Source organism: Canis lupus, chromosome 9 (assembly GCF_048164855.1).
Source record: "Canis lupus baileyi chromosome 9, mCanLup2.hap1, whole genome shotgun sequence".
Taxonomy (NCBI): Eukaryota; Metazoa; Chordata; class Mammalia; order Carnivora; family Canidae; genus Canis; species Canis lupus.
The window spans coordinates 73,147,486-73,164,078 of record NC_132846.1 but is presented as its reverse complement, the minus strand read 5'-3'; the positions used below and the strand labels follow the sequence as shown (position 1 = coordinate 73,164,078).

General features: G+C 43.1%; 1 protein-coding gene across 7 annotated transcripts in view; it reads right to left on the bottom strand.

Moving 5' to 3' along the window:
• TDRD9 (tudor domain containing 9) overlaps nt 1–16,593 on the bottom strand; it is a 106,707-nt gene that overhangs the window by 10,994 nt on the left and 79,120 nt on the right. For 5 of the 7 annotated variants that reach the window (XM_072840113.1, XM_072840115.1, XM_072840110.1 and 2 more), the window contains 10 exons: nt 16,262–16,435; nt 13,250–13,361; nt 11,909–12,121; nt 11,542–11,631; nt 10,240–10,500; nt 9,193–9,348; nt 8,414–8,484; nt 6,877–6,986; nt 6,250–6,346; nt 928–1,066 (listed from right to left, as the gene is read on the bottom strand). In XM_072840113.1, the coding sequence (XP_072696214.1) occupies nt 928–1,066; nt 6,250–6,346; nt 6,877–6,986; nt 8,414–8,484; nt 9,193–9,348; nt 10,240–10,500; nt 11,542–11,631; nt 11,909–12,121; nt 13,250–13,361; nt 16,262–16,435 (1,423 nt within the window). Of the gene's footprint in view, nt 1–927; nt 1,067–6,249; nt 6,347–6,876; nt 6,987–8,413; nt 8,485–9,192; nt 9,376–10,239; nt 10,501–11,541; nt 11,632–11,908; nt 12,122–13,249; nt 13,362–16,261; nt 16,436–16,593 lie in introns of those variants that run through there. The other 2 variants (XM_072840114.1, XM_072840116.1) reach the window with 2 other exon arrangements.

Here is a 16,593-nt window from a genome sequence, read left to right as displayed (position 1 = left end):
TAGAGATTTTCTCCTATACTTCTTAAAATTTTATCGTTTTACATTTTACCATTAGGCATATGATCTAAGGAGTATTTTTAAGTCCAAAAGCACCTCTAAATGAAAGAGCAGTTAAATCAATAAGACGAAACGCTGACAACTGGTAACAGCAAGGCCTCAGGACAAGTCAAGCTTGGCACTGCTCACCTTACTACCTCCTTTTCCCCACCCCCTTTGACGAAGTGATGCCAACTTCGTCTACTTTATGCAACTTCTGAAAAGAAAAAGGAGACAGGTACTCTACAGCAGTGCTGCTCAAACCATCTGTGGTGAAGGACCAGCTTTATTTCTCACTTTGTATAATGCAATGAAACTGAATAACTGCAACATATAAAAGTAAAATCATACAAAATAAAAGCCCCAACTTTTCATTATTAGATTTAAAAACCATGAAATTACTTTGTCGAATTGCTCCCTAACTTTCTAAGTGCTTCATCCTAACGGCTCCAGAGTATCTGCTGAGCAGGTACCTCTGTGTCTGTAAACAGAATGAGGCCGACCAGGACTTGGGCTTCCTTGCTTCCCACCAAGAACCAGCAAGACGTGTAGCTTGTCTTAACCTGGAAGGAGACCTGGACAGAGATTCACAGCAGTCCTTCTGCCCTGGCGTTTACTTTCACTGCCCAGAAAAGCTTACTGTGTCAGGATATCCCACAGGAGTAATTCAGAGAGCACCATCCCTGATGGTGATCCCACTAACAGGAAGCTACTTCATACAGACAAGGTGAATAAAACAGGCAGGTTAAGGTAAAGTGAGCATTTCCAGGACCAGAGGTGTATGTCTGTATTTAAAGCACCACATCAGACACCACGCTCACTGACAAGCGGGTGTGTAGACCAACCAGGAGAGAGACAGCTACTACAGCGTGATGGACACACCAGTCTTACCTCTACAATATCCTCCACGTTGAACTGAACGTCAAACGCTAGCTCGATGTCGTGCTCTGGCAGTATAGGAGCCCCTGTAGTTGGATTCCACCCCAAACCACAAAGGACTCCTGTATAGCATTTTCCATCCCGATCAACCCTAAATGAAAAATTTTTTAAAGAGTTAATATTTCAAAATTATTAAACTCCTATTTTAACGTCAAAGGAACTGGCCAGGGCAGCCCGGGTGGCTCAGCTATTTAGCGACGCTTTTGGCCCACGGCATGATCCTGGAGACCCAGGATCGAGTACCCCATCAGGCTCCCTGCATGGAGCCTGCTTCTCTCTGCCTGTGCCTCTCCCTCTCCTTCTGTGTCTCTCATGAATAAATAAAATCTTAAAAAAAAAAAAAAAAAGAAAGAAATGGGTAAAGGAACTGGCCAATATAATAATCTGAAGTTTTGCCAACCCGAGTACAGCAACTAATCTCATTTTTGCATTTGCTCTTCCAGTTTTTATACTGGAAAGCATAGAGTATACATAGTTATAAGGACAGTAAGTATGTTTATTAATCCCTCACTTAGGTTTCTATTCTCACTGCAGCAGATAACATAAAGAATATTTTATCACATTCAGTTTTTTTCCCTACCTTTGAATTCTTCCCATGGGTTAAAGTCTTATTAGTGAGATTTCTGCAGAAAAGGTTATACACATATATTTATGGCTTGTGAAAGAAGTCTAGCACTTAAGTAAAAGCTTACAAGATGTTTGTCCCACCTTCCTATCCTGAAACAGCCGTATGCACAATACAAATCATTACATCCTCATTTGACCAGAAACTGCCCACTACGCCCCTCCAGTATGTGTCCTGTACCTTCCATATTCAAAGTTTCCCTAAATCTGATGATCCTCTTCATCTAGGTTGCCACCTGCCTGGCCCAAACAACTGCCACTTCTTGCCTGGACTCCTCTTCCCCACACCTACTCCTGCTTCTTCAAGTCTGGTTCCCATGCAGCAGAGAGTGTTAATTAGCTTTTCAAAACAAATCCAGTCATCTTACCCCCTTGCTTAAGGGCTTCCAGTGGTTTCCTGTGGCATTTTGAGCAAAACCTGAGCCTAACTCTGAGCCAGAGTGTGCATTCTCTGCTTTGCTTCCCCATGTCATCTCAAACCACATTCTCCCTGCCCCCCACCCACATCAGGCTCCCCCTCCTCTGGCTGCCCTGCAGGCCTGTCAGGCTCCTCCAGGGGGAACTCTTCCTCTCTTGACATGCCCCCAGAGGCTCCTTCTCCTGTCCTAGGTGGTAGTTTGAATACCACCAGCACCATAGCCCAGACAGGTTCAACAAATAATTATAAAATGAATGAACAGTTATTAACACTTAATACCTTTTAAAACATTTGGCTCATTTTCTTTGACTCTTAACTCAGACCTTTTCCCACAATCCAGATCAATAAAGTTTTGATGAAAATAATCTAGACAAAAACAGAGCTTTTTTCTTAGTTCCAGAGACAGACATACACACACAAACACACAGACTTCCTTTTACTTCAATGAAAATGAAAGAGAATCCCACTTTAAGTCAAAGAAGAGAGAGCCGGAATTGAGACTTATAAATTAGGTACTGAGCATCTACTTTACAGAACAGTCATCAAAATGTCTCTTTAAATAGTTCATTCCCCACATTATTTTTAATAGAATGTAATTTACTATTATTTCAATTCATATAAAATATTTCCAGAAAAGCAGTAGCAGCCCTAGGCCACCAACAGTAAAACTAATAATGGCTTTTCATCAGGTTAATAAAGTGTCACATCACCTCCACCTCACTAACGGCTGTGACACTGACACAAGTCCCTCACATGTACTAACAAATGTTCATCAACAAGGACAGTCCCACTGTCCTTGCACTGACCCACACCAGAGTAGTAACTCCCTCCTCATTGGCTCTAAACCTTCGATCAATAAAGGTAACCAAAGCACTGGCTTTGAATCATTTCTGGGGATCTTACAAACTTATGTGAACCTACTAGTAATTAGGACCACAGAAATATTTTCACTTCCTTTATAATACATATTTTAAACTCAGATGGAGAACTGCCAAAATCAGGGAACAATAGCAAGCGCGTTCCATGAAGATACAGCCAAGGGCCTGCTGGAGACATAATTCATTCTGAGACAACTTACATACAGGAACTCAAGTTTATAGAAGCTGACAACTGTTATGCTTGCAAGAGCTAACATCTCCAATTATGTTCAAAATAAATACAACAAAAGAACAACCTGTACTGCAAGCTAATATTCTAGAACTCCCTCCATGAGCCAAAGAAGGGAATGTATTTCCTCAAAAGTTAGTCAACCTGACACTTCCATATAAAAAGTTCTGTTAAACATTCTGCAGTGTGCATTCTTATGAACCTGCAAGGTTCAGCTGACCCTGGACAACATGGGTTTAAAGTGTGCAGTTCCAGTTACATGTGAATTCTTTTCAATGAATACATTGGAAAATTTTTTGGAGATCTGTTGAAAAAATATTTTTCTCTAGGTCACTTGATTTCAAGAACATGGTATAGCATACATGTAACATAGAAAATACAGTTATCAGAAAGGCTTCCCTTCAACAGCAAGCTATGTTGTTTAAGGGACAATTGCATTTGTTAAAAATCTACAAACACTTCCAAATCCTGGTGAGGCTACTCCCCAGGAAGGACCTTCTGCTTCCTTCCACTTCCCAGTGATGCTGCCAGGAACAAGAGTAGGATGGACACTACCATCTGCAGAGTGCTGCCCAGGCCCCATATGCCATGCTGAGAGCACTCTACATCTCAGGGACCCCCCCCCCCCCCAACAAACCCATGAGCTCACAATAGCCCTTTTTTTACCACGAGGGAAACCTCAGAGTCTGGAGACCCTGCCCCAGGCCTGGAAGCATGTGGGAAGCCAGAGAGAAAGCCTAGGTCCACCTGCCACCACAGCCTTCCCACTAGACCTCAGAGTGCCTCCTCTCACCACACATTCCAATCACATCACACTCCCAATACTTAAAGACACCTTTGCTTTATTCTCAAGTTTTTTAAAGCTTTTTAAAAACATGACTTAGGGCAGCCCCCGTGGCTCAGAGGTTTAGCGCTGCCTTCAGCCCAGGGCGTGATCCTGGAGACCCGGGATCAAGTCCCATGTCGGGCTCCCTGTGTGGAGCCTGCTTCTCCCTCTGCCTGTGTCTGTGCCTTTCTCTCTGTGTGTCTCTCATGAATAAATAAATAAGAACTTAAAAAAAAAAAAAACATGACTTAGATCAATATTCTTTTAATTATAAAAACAGTACATGATCACACCATAAACAATTCAGACAATACATCACTGTACAGAAAGAGGCATATTGTACAGACAGTGAGGTCCATAGCTCCCATCCAACGTGCTGTTCTTACAACAGAAAGCTGACACTTTCCAGTGAGAAGTGGGGTCCTGCACCATGCGCTTGAGTGTGACTGTGGCACTTCTGTGTCTGGTCATGAAGGGGACACAGCTTCTACCCAGCTCTCTCAGGATGCTGACCTTTAGCACCAGGCATCACGCTGTGAGAAGCCCCACTGAGCCCACACAAACAGCACTCAGTACTGAGGGCTCAGTAGTTGAGTGCCTGCCTTCGGCTCAGGGCATGATCGTGGGGTCCTGGGATCAAGTCCTACATCAGGCTCCCTGCAGGGAGCCTGCCTCTCTCTATGTCTCTACCTCTCTCTGTGTGTCTCTCATGAATAAATAAATAAAATCATTAAAAAATGTATTTGAGAGAGAGAGAGCATGAGCAGGGAGCAGGGAGATGAAGAAACAGGCTCCCTGCTGAACAAGAAGCCGACAATTGGGCTCAATCCCAGGACCAAGACGTGAGTCTAACGCAAATGCCCAACCCATCGAGCCACTTAGATGCCCCCAAAAGATGGTATTTTAAATACCAATCACCTCCATGTTTCCTTAAGTATCTCTGTAACATCATCACTTTCTACTTTGGCGATTTTAAAAATAATATGCCGTTGTCACACACACTCTCCAAAAAAGATCGTATTTAACAGAAAAGTCCAAGCAAGACTTGGTCTAGTGAGAGAGGCAAGGAGAGGGTCAGGAGCAGTCAGTGAGGAACTTCCGTGTGCACGTTCAGTTGCCTCCTGACTTCCACACAGTGGCATTCTTCCTGATTAGATAACCACATATCAGGCATTGTTCTTAAAAGGTCTGTCTCCCCTGGGAGGACTCAGAAGCTACCCTATTCTTCAAGATTATTTCCTACATCATTTTGGCAAAATGAGAGAAAAGTCCAATTCCAACATTTAAAGGCATATTAAATCCTTTCAGGACAAGAGGGAGTCATAAACAAATGCATATATAAATATAATAGGGCAGTGTTTATAACAGCTATTTTACATCCACTCAGTGGTATACGATGCAATTATGAAAACAAGTATTTACAAAGATATCATAACAATATGAAAATGCATTTATGGAAAAGATACAGTATGAGGAAAACCTAAAAAATGTTTTGTTTGTTAAAAAATATACATAATTCTGAAAATACTTTAAATGTTTAAAAATGATCACAATACTTTCTTCCCATTCAGCTTTTTCCGGATTTTTCTAAGTAGTACATACAGAATCATTTCCTACTTGGAAAACCACCACTATCAGAGACTGTGCTAGTGGGCTCTGCAGAGGCACATGCTGAGGGGCTGAGCAAGCAGGGTTGTGGGGGGGGGGTAGGGTGGTAGGTGCCAGCACCCCAGCCAGCTGTGCATCTCCTTGGGGCATGAGGCCTTCCCCAAGACCAGACCTTGTTTCTCTGCAGCTGCCACCCCTCTGCAGAGGCCCACCAGTGCTTCCCTGGTGATAATGCTCTGCACGCATGAGCTGTCAAATAAAAACCATATGACGCAGCTGTCCCCATTGTAAGGATGACCATATGACTGACAAGGTGTCCTGCAGACCACCCACAGCAAGGAAAGAAAGAGTAACCTTGGCAGCCCCTTAACAGAACAGCCATCAGCACATTTATCCTTACTTTCTTTTTCCAGCCCCGCTTTTCCTCAGGCTCCCACGAGATACTATCTATATCTGTGCAAGCTCCCTGAGCTCCTTCTTGCACGATGTCCAAGTGTAGGTGGCGGTGATGGCAAAGCCACCTCAATCACACTGGAGCACCAGGATGATCAACAAGCAGCCCGACGTGCCACAGCCAGGTGCCCTTGCATGCATTTCCTCTCCCAAAAGAGGAAGGCGGAGAGGTGCCCACTCCTCCCACCTATGTTCTCAGTTCACAAAGCCTGGACAGAATGGATAAACATGCCCACACCTTAACTCCATCACTGGTGCAAACAGTGCACTGAGGAGAGCAGGGAGGCCAGGAACATGCGGCATCAGAGAGGTCTCTCTCAGCAGCATGGTGGACCCTGTCGGACAGTCAACAAAAGGGATGTCAGGCACAGACTTCACTCTACAGAACGTCCCATTTGCCCCCCCGCACAAACTTCATCCCCTCATCCACGGAGTCCATCCCTGCGGGCACGCTTCCACAGCAAAGTGCCCCCTGGAGTCCCACCCCACAGAGCCCTGCAGCATCTGCCTGGTTAGCATGCTGCACCCTTCATCCTGTGGGGGACAATGTTTGTGTCGTTACTCTTCTCCCTCTCATCATGCTATCGAGTTTATCCCAGGGCCAAGAAGCTAGATTTGTTCTACTTGGTAAATAAGCATGATGGAATGAATGAATGATCCATCAAGAAATCAACACCCACACCCCATACAAAAGGAAACGTGGTATGCTCCATTTCTTAAACTTGCATCAGCCAATGCAGTCAGAAAACAGCCTGAAATTATAGCAAGGGCACATACTTGCTCACTAATTATAGGCTAAAACATTCTTAGTAACGGAGGAGAGGGAGGGGATAGAGCAGACAAGAGAACACAGCCCTTGGCTCACCAGTTGCATTGACAGAAAGGGAAGCTGCAACCAGCATCCTCTGGTGAAGGTCTTCAGGGGCATCGCTGATGATAACAGAGTTGATGCTTTCCTTCTCGATCCAAACGCATCTGAAAGGGGCATCAGCAGCAGATGGAAGCTGATCCACCCAGTAGGCAATGTGCTATGTCCAACCCCCCAACTAACCCACCTCAAAGACAAGGTCAAACACGCAAGCGCAGTGCTCACAGGTGAAAGCTGCTTAACATCCTGCTGTCCTTGCCTCTTCTTTCCGTCTGGGACCACCACCTCTCCACCTTCCTCCTGTCTCTCCCACCCCCAGGCCTCGAGTACCACCTGCACGCTGACAATGCCCAAATCACTACCTCTGCCCCAGACTTCGTGTCCTGTAACCCCAACTTCAGGCCACCACCTACCCCCAGAAGGGCATCCTTCATTCTTCCCCTTCCCATATCACCAACCCTTATCACATGCCAATCTGTTGATTCCACACCCAAAGCTCGCATAAAGCAGTCTGTTTCCACACCTCCTGCCATGGACTCACGGTGGTCCACAATGTCCCCAGCCAGGATTACAGCAATAACCAGCCTCAGAAGTATGCTCCTACCCAAGTATCCTTCTACTCCCAAACCCAATGCATTCTTCAGACTGGGTTCTGCATGCCTTAAAGTGCCTACAGACCACCTGTAAATCTTATGAAAATGCAGGCTCTCACAAAAGGTTCAGGTGGGGCCTGAGCTCTGTTTCTGACAGGTTCTAAGAGGTGCCTATTCTAGACGGTTTGCATTGTAGCCCAAGGATTGTTTCAAATGAACATAAGGCTTTCCAATTGTGTTCAGATGAAGTCTGGATCTTGCTTATGAAGCTCGCCCCATATGCCACAGCTCTGAAGCCCCTCTGCTTCCCACCCACTCTCCAACCTCACTCCGCTTATTCGGAAGCACAAAGTCAAACTGAAGCTGAGCGCTCACACTGAGGAATGCCCTCCAGCTAGCCTTCACCTCCCCACTCACTGACCTTAGCCAACTCCTCTGCATCCCTCACATCTTGGTCTCTCTGGAAACCTCTAAGGCCGTTCATGGGAGCCCTTCAAGATGCTTTCAACATGTTCTACAGCCCCTTTCATAATGTGCAAAAGCCTCATCAACCCTTCTTCTGAGGATTTGTTTGTCCTTGCATACCATCCCCACCAGACGCACAATTTTTGGGATCACAATGATTTTGTTCACTCTTTTCCCTCCAACCATACACTGTTCCCAGAACACAGCAAGCATTCACAGGGTTGCTGAATGAATGACAATTATAATAAAAACAGAAAACACAAAGCCCTTTTTGGAAGACGTTCAAGACTGTCTCATGCAGAATGGCTTCCACGTAAGAGAGAAAGAAGACTTCAGATCTGGAGCTAAGGGAGGAATGAAAAGGAACTGGAAAAGAGAACAGCCCAACAGTTTAAAGAAAGATTAGTTTCTGATAAGCTCTGTAAAAAAAGCAGCAGTGTACAAAGAAATCCATGAGGAACCTAAGTTAATCATACCTGAACTTGGATATTCTGGTCAAACTATGACACTTCAGTTCATAAGGGTTAAAAGGCCCGTGAAGTATCGCCTGTAGATACAAAATATGCAAAATGCTAGCAATAGGCAAGTTATCACTTAATATGCATTTTTTAAAAATCCAAAAGTCAGCTCAAGTTTTGAAACAGAAAACAGCTTCACCTTAGTTATAATATCTTTAAGATGCAGTGGGGGGAAAATGCCTTATGGTGCTTTCTCTGGGACACAGTGATTCTTTCAATGGCTTCACTAACATTCCTCCACAGATATACTTTGGCCAAAAAAAGGAAATACTACCCAATACTTTAGTAAAAAATATTACTCTTTCAACTGCATCAGACTAAACTAACGGAGTAGGGAGGCTGAGAGCATGCGGCCGTGGGCTGGGGCACCCAGGGGTGGGGCATGTGGCAGCCCCTTCTCGGAAACAGGCAGGTGCACCAACTCCAGTGCCCACCAGGGTTGGGGCACCTCTGCGGTGGGCCTGGTTCTCTATAGCACACACATGGCTTCAACTGGGTATAAATAAGCATCAGTTGCCTTAAAAAGATTGGGTTAGATAAAGAACTAGTCCGAGCATTTCCCTACACTAGACCCCAGGTTCTGCCCTTACTAATACAGGCACCACTGTGAAAAAAAAGTACCAATGTTGAAAACCAGGAAAGAAAAACCCATCATGACTACTGGCTATGACTCAGCATGTAAGTGTACAACGATTTTAAGTTTTAAACTGTATTTTAAAACAACTCCTATAAGTTACCTTGCAGTTGGGGGGACCTAGTTTATTAGAAGAGAAGCTCTCTAACAAAACCCGGATCAGGTACTTTTCATCATCCTTCACGGGAGATGACACAGTCATGTCTGCCATGTTTTGTATGGACTTGGAGAAGAGACCCTTGAGAGCTTCGTGGCTTTGCTAAGCAGAATAAGGAAAGTTCATTTGCTGAAAGGAAAAACTGTATTAAAAGCACTTAATTCCAGGCTAACCAAAGTATTTTAGGGGTATGATTAGTAGGTCACTAAGGTCAGGGAAAATTCTATCAAGCACATACACCTTAAAATTCAAACAAAGGAAGACAGGACTCATTTAAGGTTCATCAGCCTTTACTACCTTTCAGTCAGAAAACTGACAAGAAACAGTGAGAAACAGTTCTTAAAAAGAACTTCTGCACACAAAACTTCTACTCCACACCAGAAACACTACCAGAATCCCAAAAAGGTTTCTCACACATGGAAATACAAAGTCCAGCGGACTTTGGCACTGCCATTCTGTTGCTGGTTTCCCCTTTCCCGAATCCCAGCCCCCTTCAATGTCAGCAGAAATTACAGACGGAAAATAAATGGCCTTCAACATTTGACTCAAATGTGGCATCTCTGAAACCTTCAGACAAAGAAAAACAGCTTCACAATTGATTTTGAAAGAAATAGTTGAAAGTCATTTTGAAATATCTGAAATACTTGAAACAAGTATTTTATTAATTGCTTTCATTAGGGAGCTAAATCCTTGAATCCATTACAGAAAAAACAACTCCCCAGAGAACATTTCTACATCTAATTTTTATTCCAGGAAGAAAAAAATAGCCTAAAGAAGGAAACTAACAAAAGTTAACAGCCAGTTACCATAATTTAGTGTCAAAGAAACCTAGAAGACATTTAAAATGGTACCAGACACTACACCTAGCTATATTCATCCCTCAGTGAGAGGAAAACAGCACCCCGCTTCTCTGCTGCCTCCCCACACCAAACACCACCCCCCCATGCACACATGGCCACATGCGCTCCAACAAGGACAGATGAAGGTGCATACTTTGGACTCATAGGGCTCCTCGGCGAGCTCCGCGTAGCCTTCCTTGATGAGGATGTCTCTCACGTTGACAGTGTCCTGGACCCCCGCATACCGGTACACATCCACATGCAGGACACTGTGCACCACAGAGAAGACCCTGACGAGGAGAGCACAGCCACTCACCAGGGAGGCGAACCGCTGGCTGGCCCCACCGCTCCAGTGCTCACCACATATGAGAGACTTTGCAGAGGGGCGCATTTTGCAAATCTTAAATTCCAACGCCTACAGGACAGAAAAAGATGGCTGAACCAGCTTTATAAATGAGTAGAACACTCCAAATACTGCTGAAACGTGGCCCAGAACATGGATTTTCACCAATGTGCTCATAAAAATCCTATTAAAAACAATTCTGGTCTATTAACAGATGAATGTACAAGGAAGACGCAGTGTATACACACAGTGGAATATTACTCAGCCATCAGGAAGGATGTGATCTTGCCATTTGCAACAACATGGATGAAACTAGAGAATGTTATGCTAAGTGAAATAAGTCTGAGAAAGACAAATACCTATTATTTACCTTATTTGTGGAATCTAAAAAACAAAAGAACAAACAAAAAGCAGACAGACCCATAAATATGAACTACAAAGTGGTGGCTGCTGGGGGGATGGGCAAAATGGGTCAAGAGGCACCAAAAATATAGGTTTCCAGTTACAGGAGCAAACAAGTCACAGGGGTAGAGAGGACAGCATGAGAAATGTAGTCAGTGGTACTGATTTGTATTGTATGGTGACCACTAGCAGCTATGCCTGTGTGAGCAGACCATAAGGTATATAGTTGTGGAATCACTATGCTGTACATCTGAAACGATCATATTTTGTGTCAACTACACTTCAACAGAAATAAATAAGTAAATGATTATATACAGTAAAAAAAAAACTGGGGGGGGGGTTCACAAAGTGAGGATTTCATAGGTAAAGAAATCTGATGTTGCCTTTCAATCCAAAGTCTGGAATGCCTCTGGATACACACAGGTACATCTAGCTCACCAAAGTCCTAGCTGTTTGCAACAAAACCAAAAACATCAGAAATAGTTTTCAAAATTAATTGAGTTAAACAGCTAACTTTTTGCGAAGTGTGAAACCTTCCGTATATTTTAACTCCGCATATAATACTGACAAATCTATTGGAAAAAAAGCAGATAAATTTGGCCTGTGTGACCAAGCAAGTCCCTTCCCACTCTGGGACCCGGACCCTCTCTGTGGGCTGAGGGTAGACCATGTGACCTCTAAATTCACACCATAGGAGCTTCTCTGCCTTACCTGAAATGGGAGTTCAAGAAGTTGATAAGGAATCTCCATTAAAAGATCCAGGTCGACATGAGATCTATTGCCATAGTCCACGAAGAACACCTAGAGAATGGGCAAGAACACACTTTCATACAGGGTCAGACATTGAGTGCCACCTGGCCAGTGACCACACAAGGATCTACTCTAGCTCCAGAGTCCAGCAGTCTTATGACTGGAACTTAAATCCACAATCACTGAGGTACATAACTTTTTACAAGGCTACTTTTTGAACTGAAATGATTTTACATTTAATTTCCACTTAAAATTAGAATACGCTTTCTATAAACTGCTACAAGTTTGTCTCATTTCCTTTTTAGTGATTAGTTATAGAAAAACATACCTCAGCAGAATTTCCAGAAACATAAAGGATTTGAGCTCTAAAGTAGCTTTCTTTATCAAAATCAGCAAAAGGAGCCAGACAGACCAAGTCTGGATGTGGGTGGACAGGCAAGGGTACTAATTTCAGTTGGTTTATTTCAGCAGTAAGCTTTTTCAGAATCTCGGAGTTTTTTTCATCAATCCTATATCCCCAAAAGTGTCCCACCTCAACAACCTGAAAAAGGAAAAAGAGCAAAGACTAAATTTTAAAATGATTTCTATAAAAAGGTTCTCATAAGTTCACACTGCAGGGCCAACATTCAATACTACACTTCCTAAACTGGATCCCTGGACCTTGAGTAATTCTCTAGGCTTTTAACAGGTGCTTACAAACAAGGGGGTTCCCTGGCCACCCGCCGAGGAAACGTGTGTCCCAGAGCCCTCTCTTGGTTAGCTCACTAACACCTGAAAGGCTCTAGAGGGCACAGAAGACCGGGACTGTTTCCCCATGATGGGCCCAGAGTCCTTAAGCCCAGCCCACAAAGTGCAGGCAGCTCAAGGGTAGCAAGGGCAGGTGTGGTGTGAGCAGACAGCCCCTGGAAGAGCAGTGACAAGTGGGAGGAGGAGTAGGTGTTCCATGGAAAAGGGCCTCACGGAGCATCTCCCACTCATCCTGCCAGGCCACTCCACGGACCCACAATGGCTGCAGCTTCTCAGTCAGCCTGGAGCCTAGGCGTCTGTGTGAAGTCTCCTGGTGAGTGCAGTCACAGATCTACCAGGAAGCAGGTATGTATTTTCACTGAAATTTTATTTGAAGTAAAAACCACACCTTACACAGTATTGATGCTGATGTCAACTTTGTTGATATAAACTGAATTACACAGCCATGTACCACTATGACAATTAACATGTTCACATGTATCATGTTCCTGAAATTACTGTTATAGCATTTTAAACAGTACATAGTCTTTTAAAAATTACACTTTGATTCCAGAAGAAGTTGTGTTTCATTTTGTTTACAGCCACATTTCAATTTAACATAACAGTAATTCAAGCCCATGTTGCTAGATCACTAAGTGTATAGGCTGTGTTACCTGTGTGTGTGTACATGTACTATTTCACATTTATAGCATGACAATTCTAGGTTAAGAAGACAGAAAAGGGGACGCCTGGGGGGCTCAGCAGTTAAGTGTCTGCCTTCAGCTCAGGGTGTGATATTGGGGTCCCAGGATTGAGTCTCACATCGGGCTCCCTGCATGGAGCCTGCTTCTCTCTCTGCCTGTGTCTCTGCCTCTCTCTGTGGCTCTCATGAATTAAAAAAAAAAAAAAAGAAAAGCGCTAATGATTCAACGCACCATCTTACCTCTGTGACATCAACTGTTAGGAGGAGATCTGTAATTGTCTGAGATGGGTCTAATGTGTTAAATGAGACTTGCATAGGATCTACTGTCTGCTTCTGGAAGTCCACATTCACCCTACATAACGTGATTTAAAATAAGTAAATAAATGTCAGATATTACAGAGAAAACATGTTTATATATGTGAAGTTACTGCCCCAACTATTCTACTGTTTATACAAAAAAAAAAAAAAATTCTGACGGGATGAGCACTGGGTGTTATTCTTTATGTTGGCAAATTGAACACCAATAAAAAATATATTTATAAAAAAAATTTCAATAAAATGCCAAACCCAGAGATGACTAATTTGATTTTATCTAAAATTGGAGTTTCCAATGGCTTCCTGAATGCCCTAGAGGGCTGTGCACCCCAATAGTTACACACTACCCTTAAAAAATATATTCTAAAGGTCAAGACTCTTACAGAAAACTTACTTTTAAGGATATACATTCTAAATCTAAGACCTGCAATGTTTCCTAATTTCTGGTTTTAGAGGTGAGTGACCTTGACCTTTCCTAAGTACCAGAATCCATGCCTGGTTCAATTCTGTTACAAACACATACATGATTTTCTAATAAACCAAGGACCTATCCTTCATCTCTTAGAACGGTAAGACAGTAAATGCTGAAGTTTGAGAATATGAAATATAAATTTGACAAAAATAAAATGTCCCTTTCCTAATAGGTTTTTATTTCTAAGATGAAGAGGAAGAATCATACAAGAGATCTTGACCCAACTCTCTCCCCAACTTTTTTTTTTTAAGATTTTATTTATTTATTCATGAGAGACACAGAGAGACAGAGGCAGAGACACAGGCAGAGGGAGAAGCAGGCTCCATGCAGGGAGCCCGACATGGGATTCGATCCTGGGACTCTAGGATCACGCCCTGGACCGAAGGCAGGTGCTAAACCGCTGAGCCACCCAGGGATCCCTTTCCCCAACTTTCAAACCCATTTATGACTAAGAGTGACTCAGGCAAAGTTCCTAGAAAAGATCTTCCATGGGTTACAGATCCCCAAAGTCTCAGAATTCAAAACCTCCCCCACAAGAGGATACTTGATGGGACAGATCTCCCTTTCTCACCAATTCCCCAAATTTCTGTCCAATTCCTCGCAGAATTAAAAACATCACAAATAAGAAATGATGATTGAGAATTCCTACACACAGTACTCAGAGAGTGTGACCCAAAGGCAAAGGCATCTGTTACAAATCCTGAAGGGTGATTTAATCTGGTCCAAGAGAAGAAAACCCACACACACACACACACACACACACACACACACAAAAAAAAAAAAAAAGAAAACCCACACACCCAACAGCAGCTGCCAAGTGGTGAATGTCACTACTCAGCCCTCTGTTCCTCAGCAAGGAAGGGGCAGCTGTGCTGACCAGCACCCAGGCACTCCCACCTGCATCTCTGTTTTGTCCCACTGTCTGCTCTGCTGAGAACAGAGAATACTCTACTATGCTTAAATGGAGGAAATGAGGAACTCTAAGAATGAAGAAAGGTAACTAATATTACGTCCAATCCCTATTATTTAAACTGAGAATTACTTACATGATTCCACTCAATCTTCTCAACAACCTTGTAAAATACCATATCTATTAAACAGACACAATAGAAAAGAAGATTTTGTAATGGGCAAAAGACCTGATACAGATTCCTCTGAAGAAGATACACAAAAGGCCAATGAGTACATGAAAAGGTGTTCAACATCCCTAGTCATCAGAGAAATGCAAATAAGAACCACAGCAAGGTAATAGCTCATGCCTGTCAGAGTGGTCATCACCAAAAACACAAATGTTGAGGTGGATGTAGAAGAAAAGGAAACCCCTGTGTGCTGGTGGGATTGTAAACTGGTACAGCCACTATGGAACACAGTATGGATGACCCCCCAAAAAATCAAAAAGAGAACCACCATATGATGCAGCAATTCCACAAAAACACTACCTCAAAAAGTATCTGCATCCCTGTGTTCAGAGCAGCATATGTACTAGAGCCTAGACATGGAAACAACTTAAGTGTCCATCACTGGATGAATACATAAAGAAGTTGTGGTATATATACCCAGTGGAATATTCAGCCATAAAAAAACACGGAAATCCTACCATGGACAGATCTCAAAGGCATTATGCTAAGTGAAATAAGTCAGAAAGAGAAAGACAAACACTGTACAGTCTCACTCACATGCAGAATCTATTTAAAAAAAACTCATAGAAAAAGAGATCAGACTTGTTATTATGAGAGGCATAGGGTAGGGGAACGAGGATGAGGCATTGGAGGAAGATGGTCAAAAGATACAAATTTCTGGGACACCTGGGTGGCTCAGTGGTTGAGCATCTGCCTTTGACTCAGGTTGTGATCCTCGGGTCCTGGGATCAAGGCCTGCATTGGGCTCCGCACAGGGAGCCTGCTGCTCCCTCTGCCTATGTCTCTGCCTCTCTCTGTGTGTGCCTCTCATGAATAAATAAATAAAATCTTTTAAAAAAAATACAAACTTCCAGTATTCAGCTTCTGGAGCTGCAACATAGTCCCTACCACTACCACTATACAATAAGGCATACAGGAAAATGGTTAGAACAACGGACCCTAAGAGTCCTCATCAAAAGAAGAAATTTTTGTTCTTTACTTTTTATTGTATCTCTACGAGAAGAATGATGTTAGCTGAATGTACTGTGGTAGTCCTTTCACAGCATAGGAAAATCAAACCGTCATGCTGAACGCCTTAGACTTACACAGTGATGTATGGCAATTATTTTGTATTAAAACTGGAAAAAAGACATGAATTAAAGCGCTGAGGTTCAGAGAGATCAAGTGATGTATGCAAATACACACAGCCAGGAGATGAGGAAACCAGGACTCTGGCTGCAAAGCCAGTGCTCCTAATGTGAGCTTAAGCAAGGTTCATTTAAATGCAGTCTCTGAAACTGTAAAAGCAGGTGGACAGAGTCCTAACAGACCGCCTTCTGAAAATACCTGGTGCTCCTAAGCTTTGAGACAGCCCCTCCTTGCACCTTCCCTTCAATCTCCTCTGCAGAGTGGACATTCAGTTCAAGGGAGACTTTCAGCTGAGACATCTTAATTGCCATATACACTGCTGGGAGAGTTTTGAACCTCTCCGTTGGATTACGTGAAAATTCCACAAAGGCTCTGCTCCACAAATATAAGGAAAAAAATTAGTCTATAGGCATCTGAAAAAAAGAACCAAGTGCATATTAATTTCTGCCAAGATTAGATAGAAATTTTTAGTTCCACCTCCCCTTGAAATATCAGTAACTCTTCATTCTATAATTAACCAAAAAGTGTTT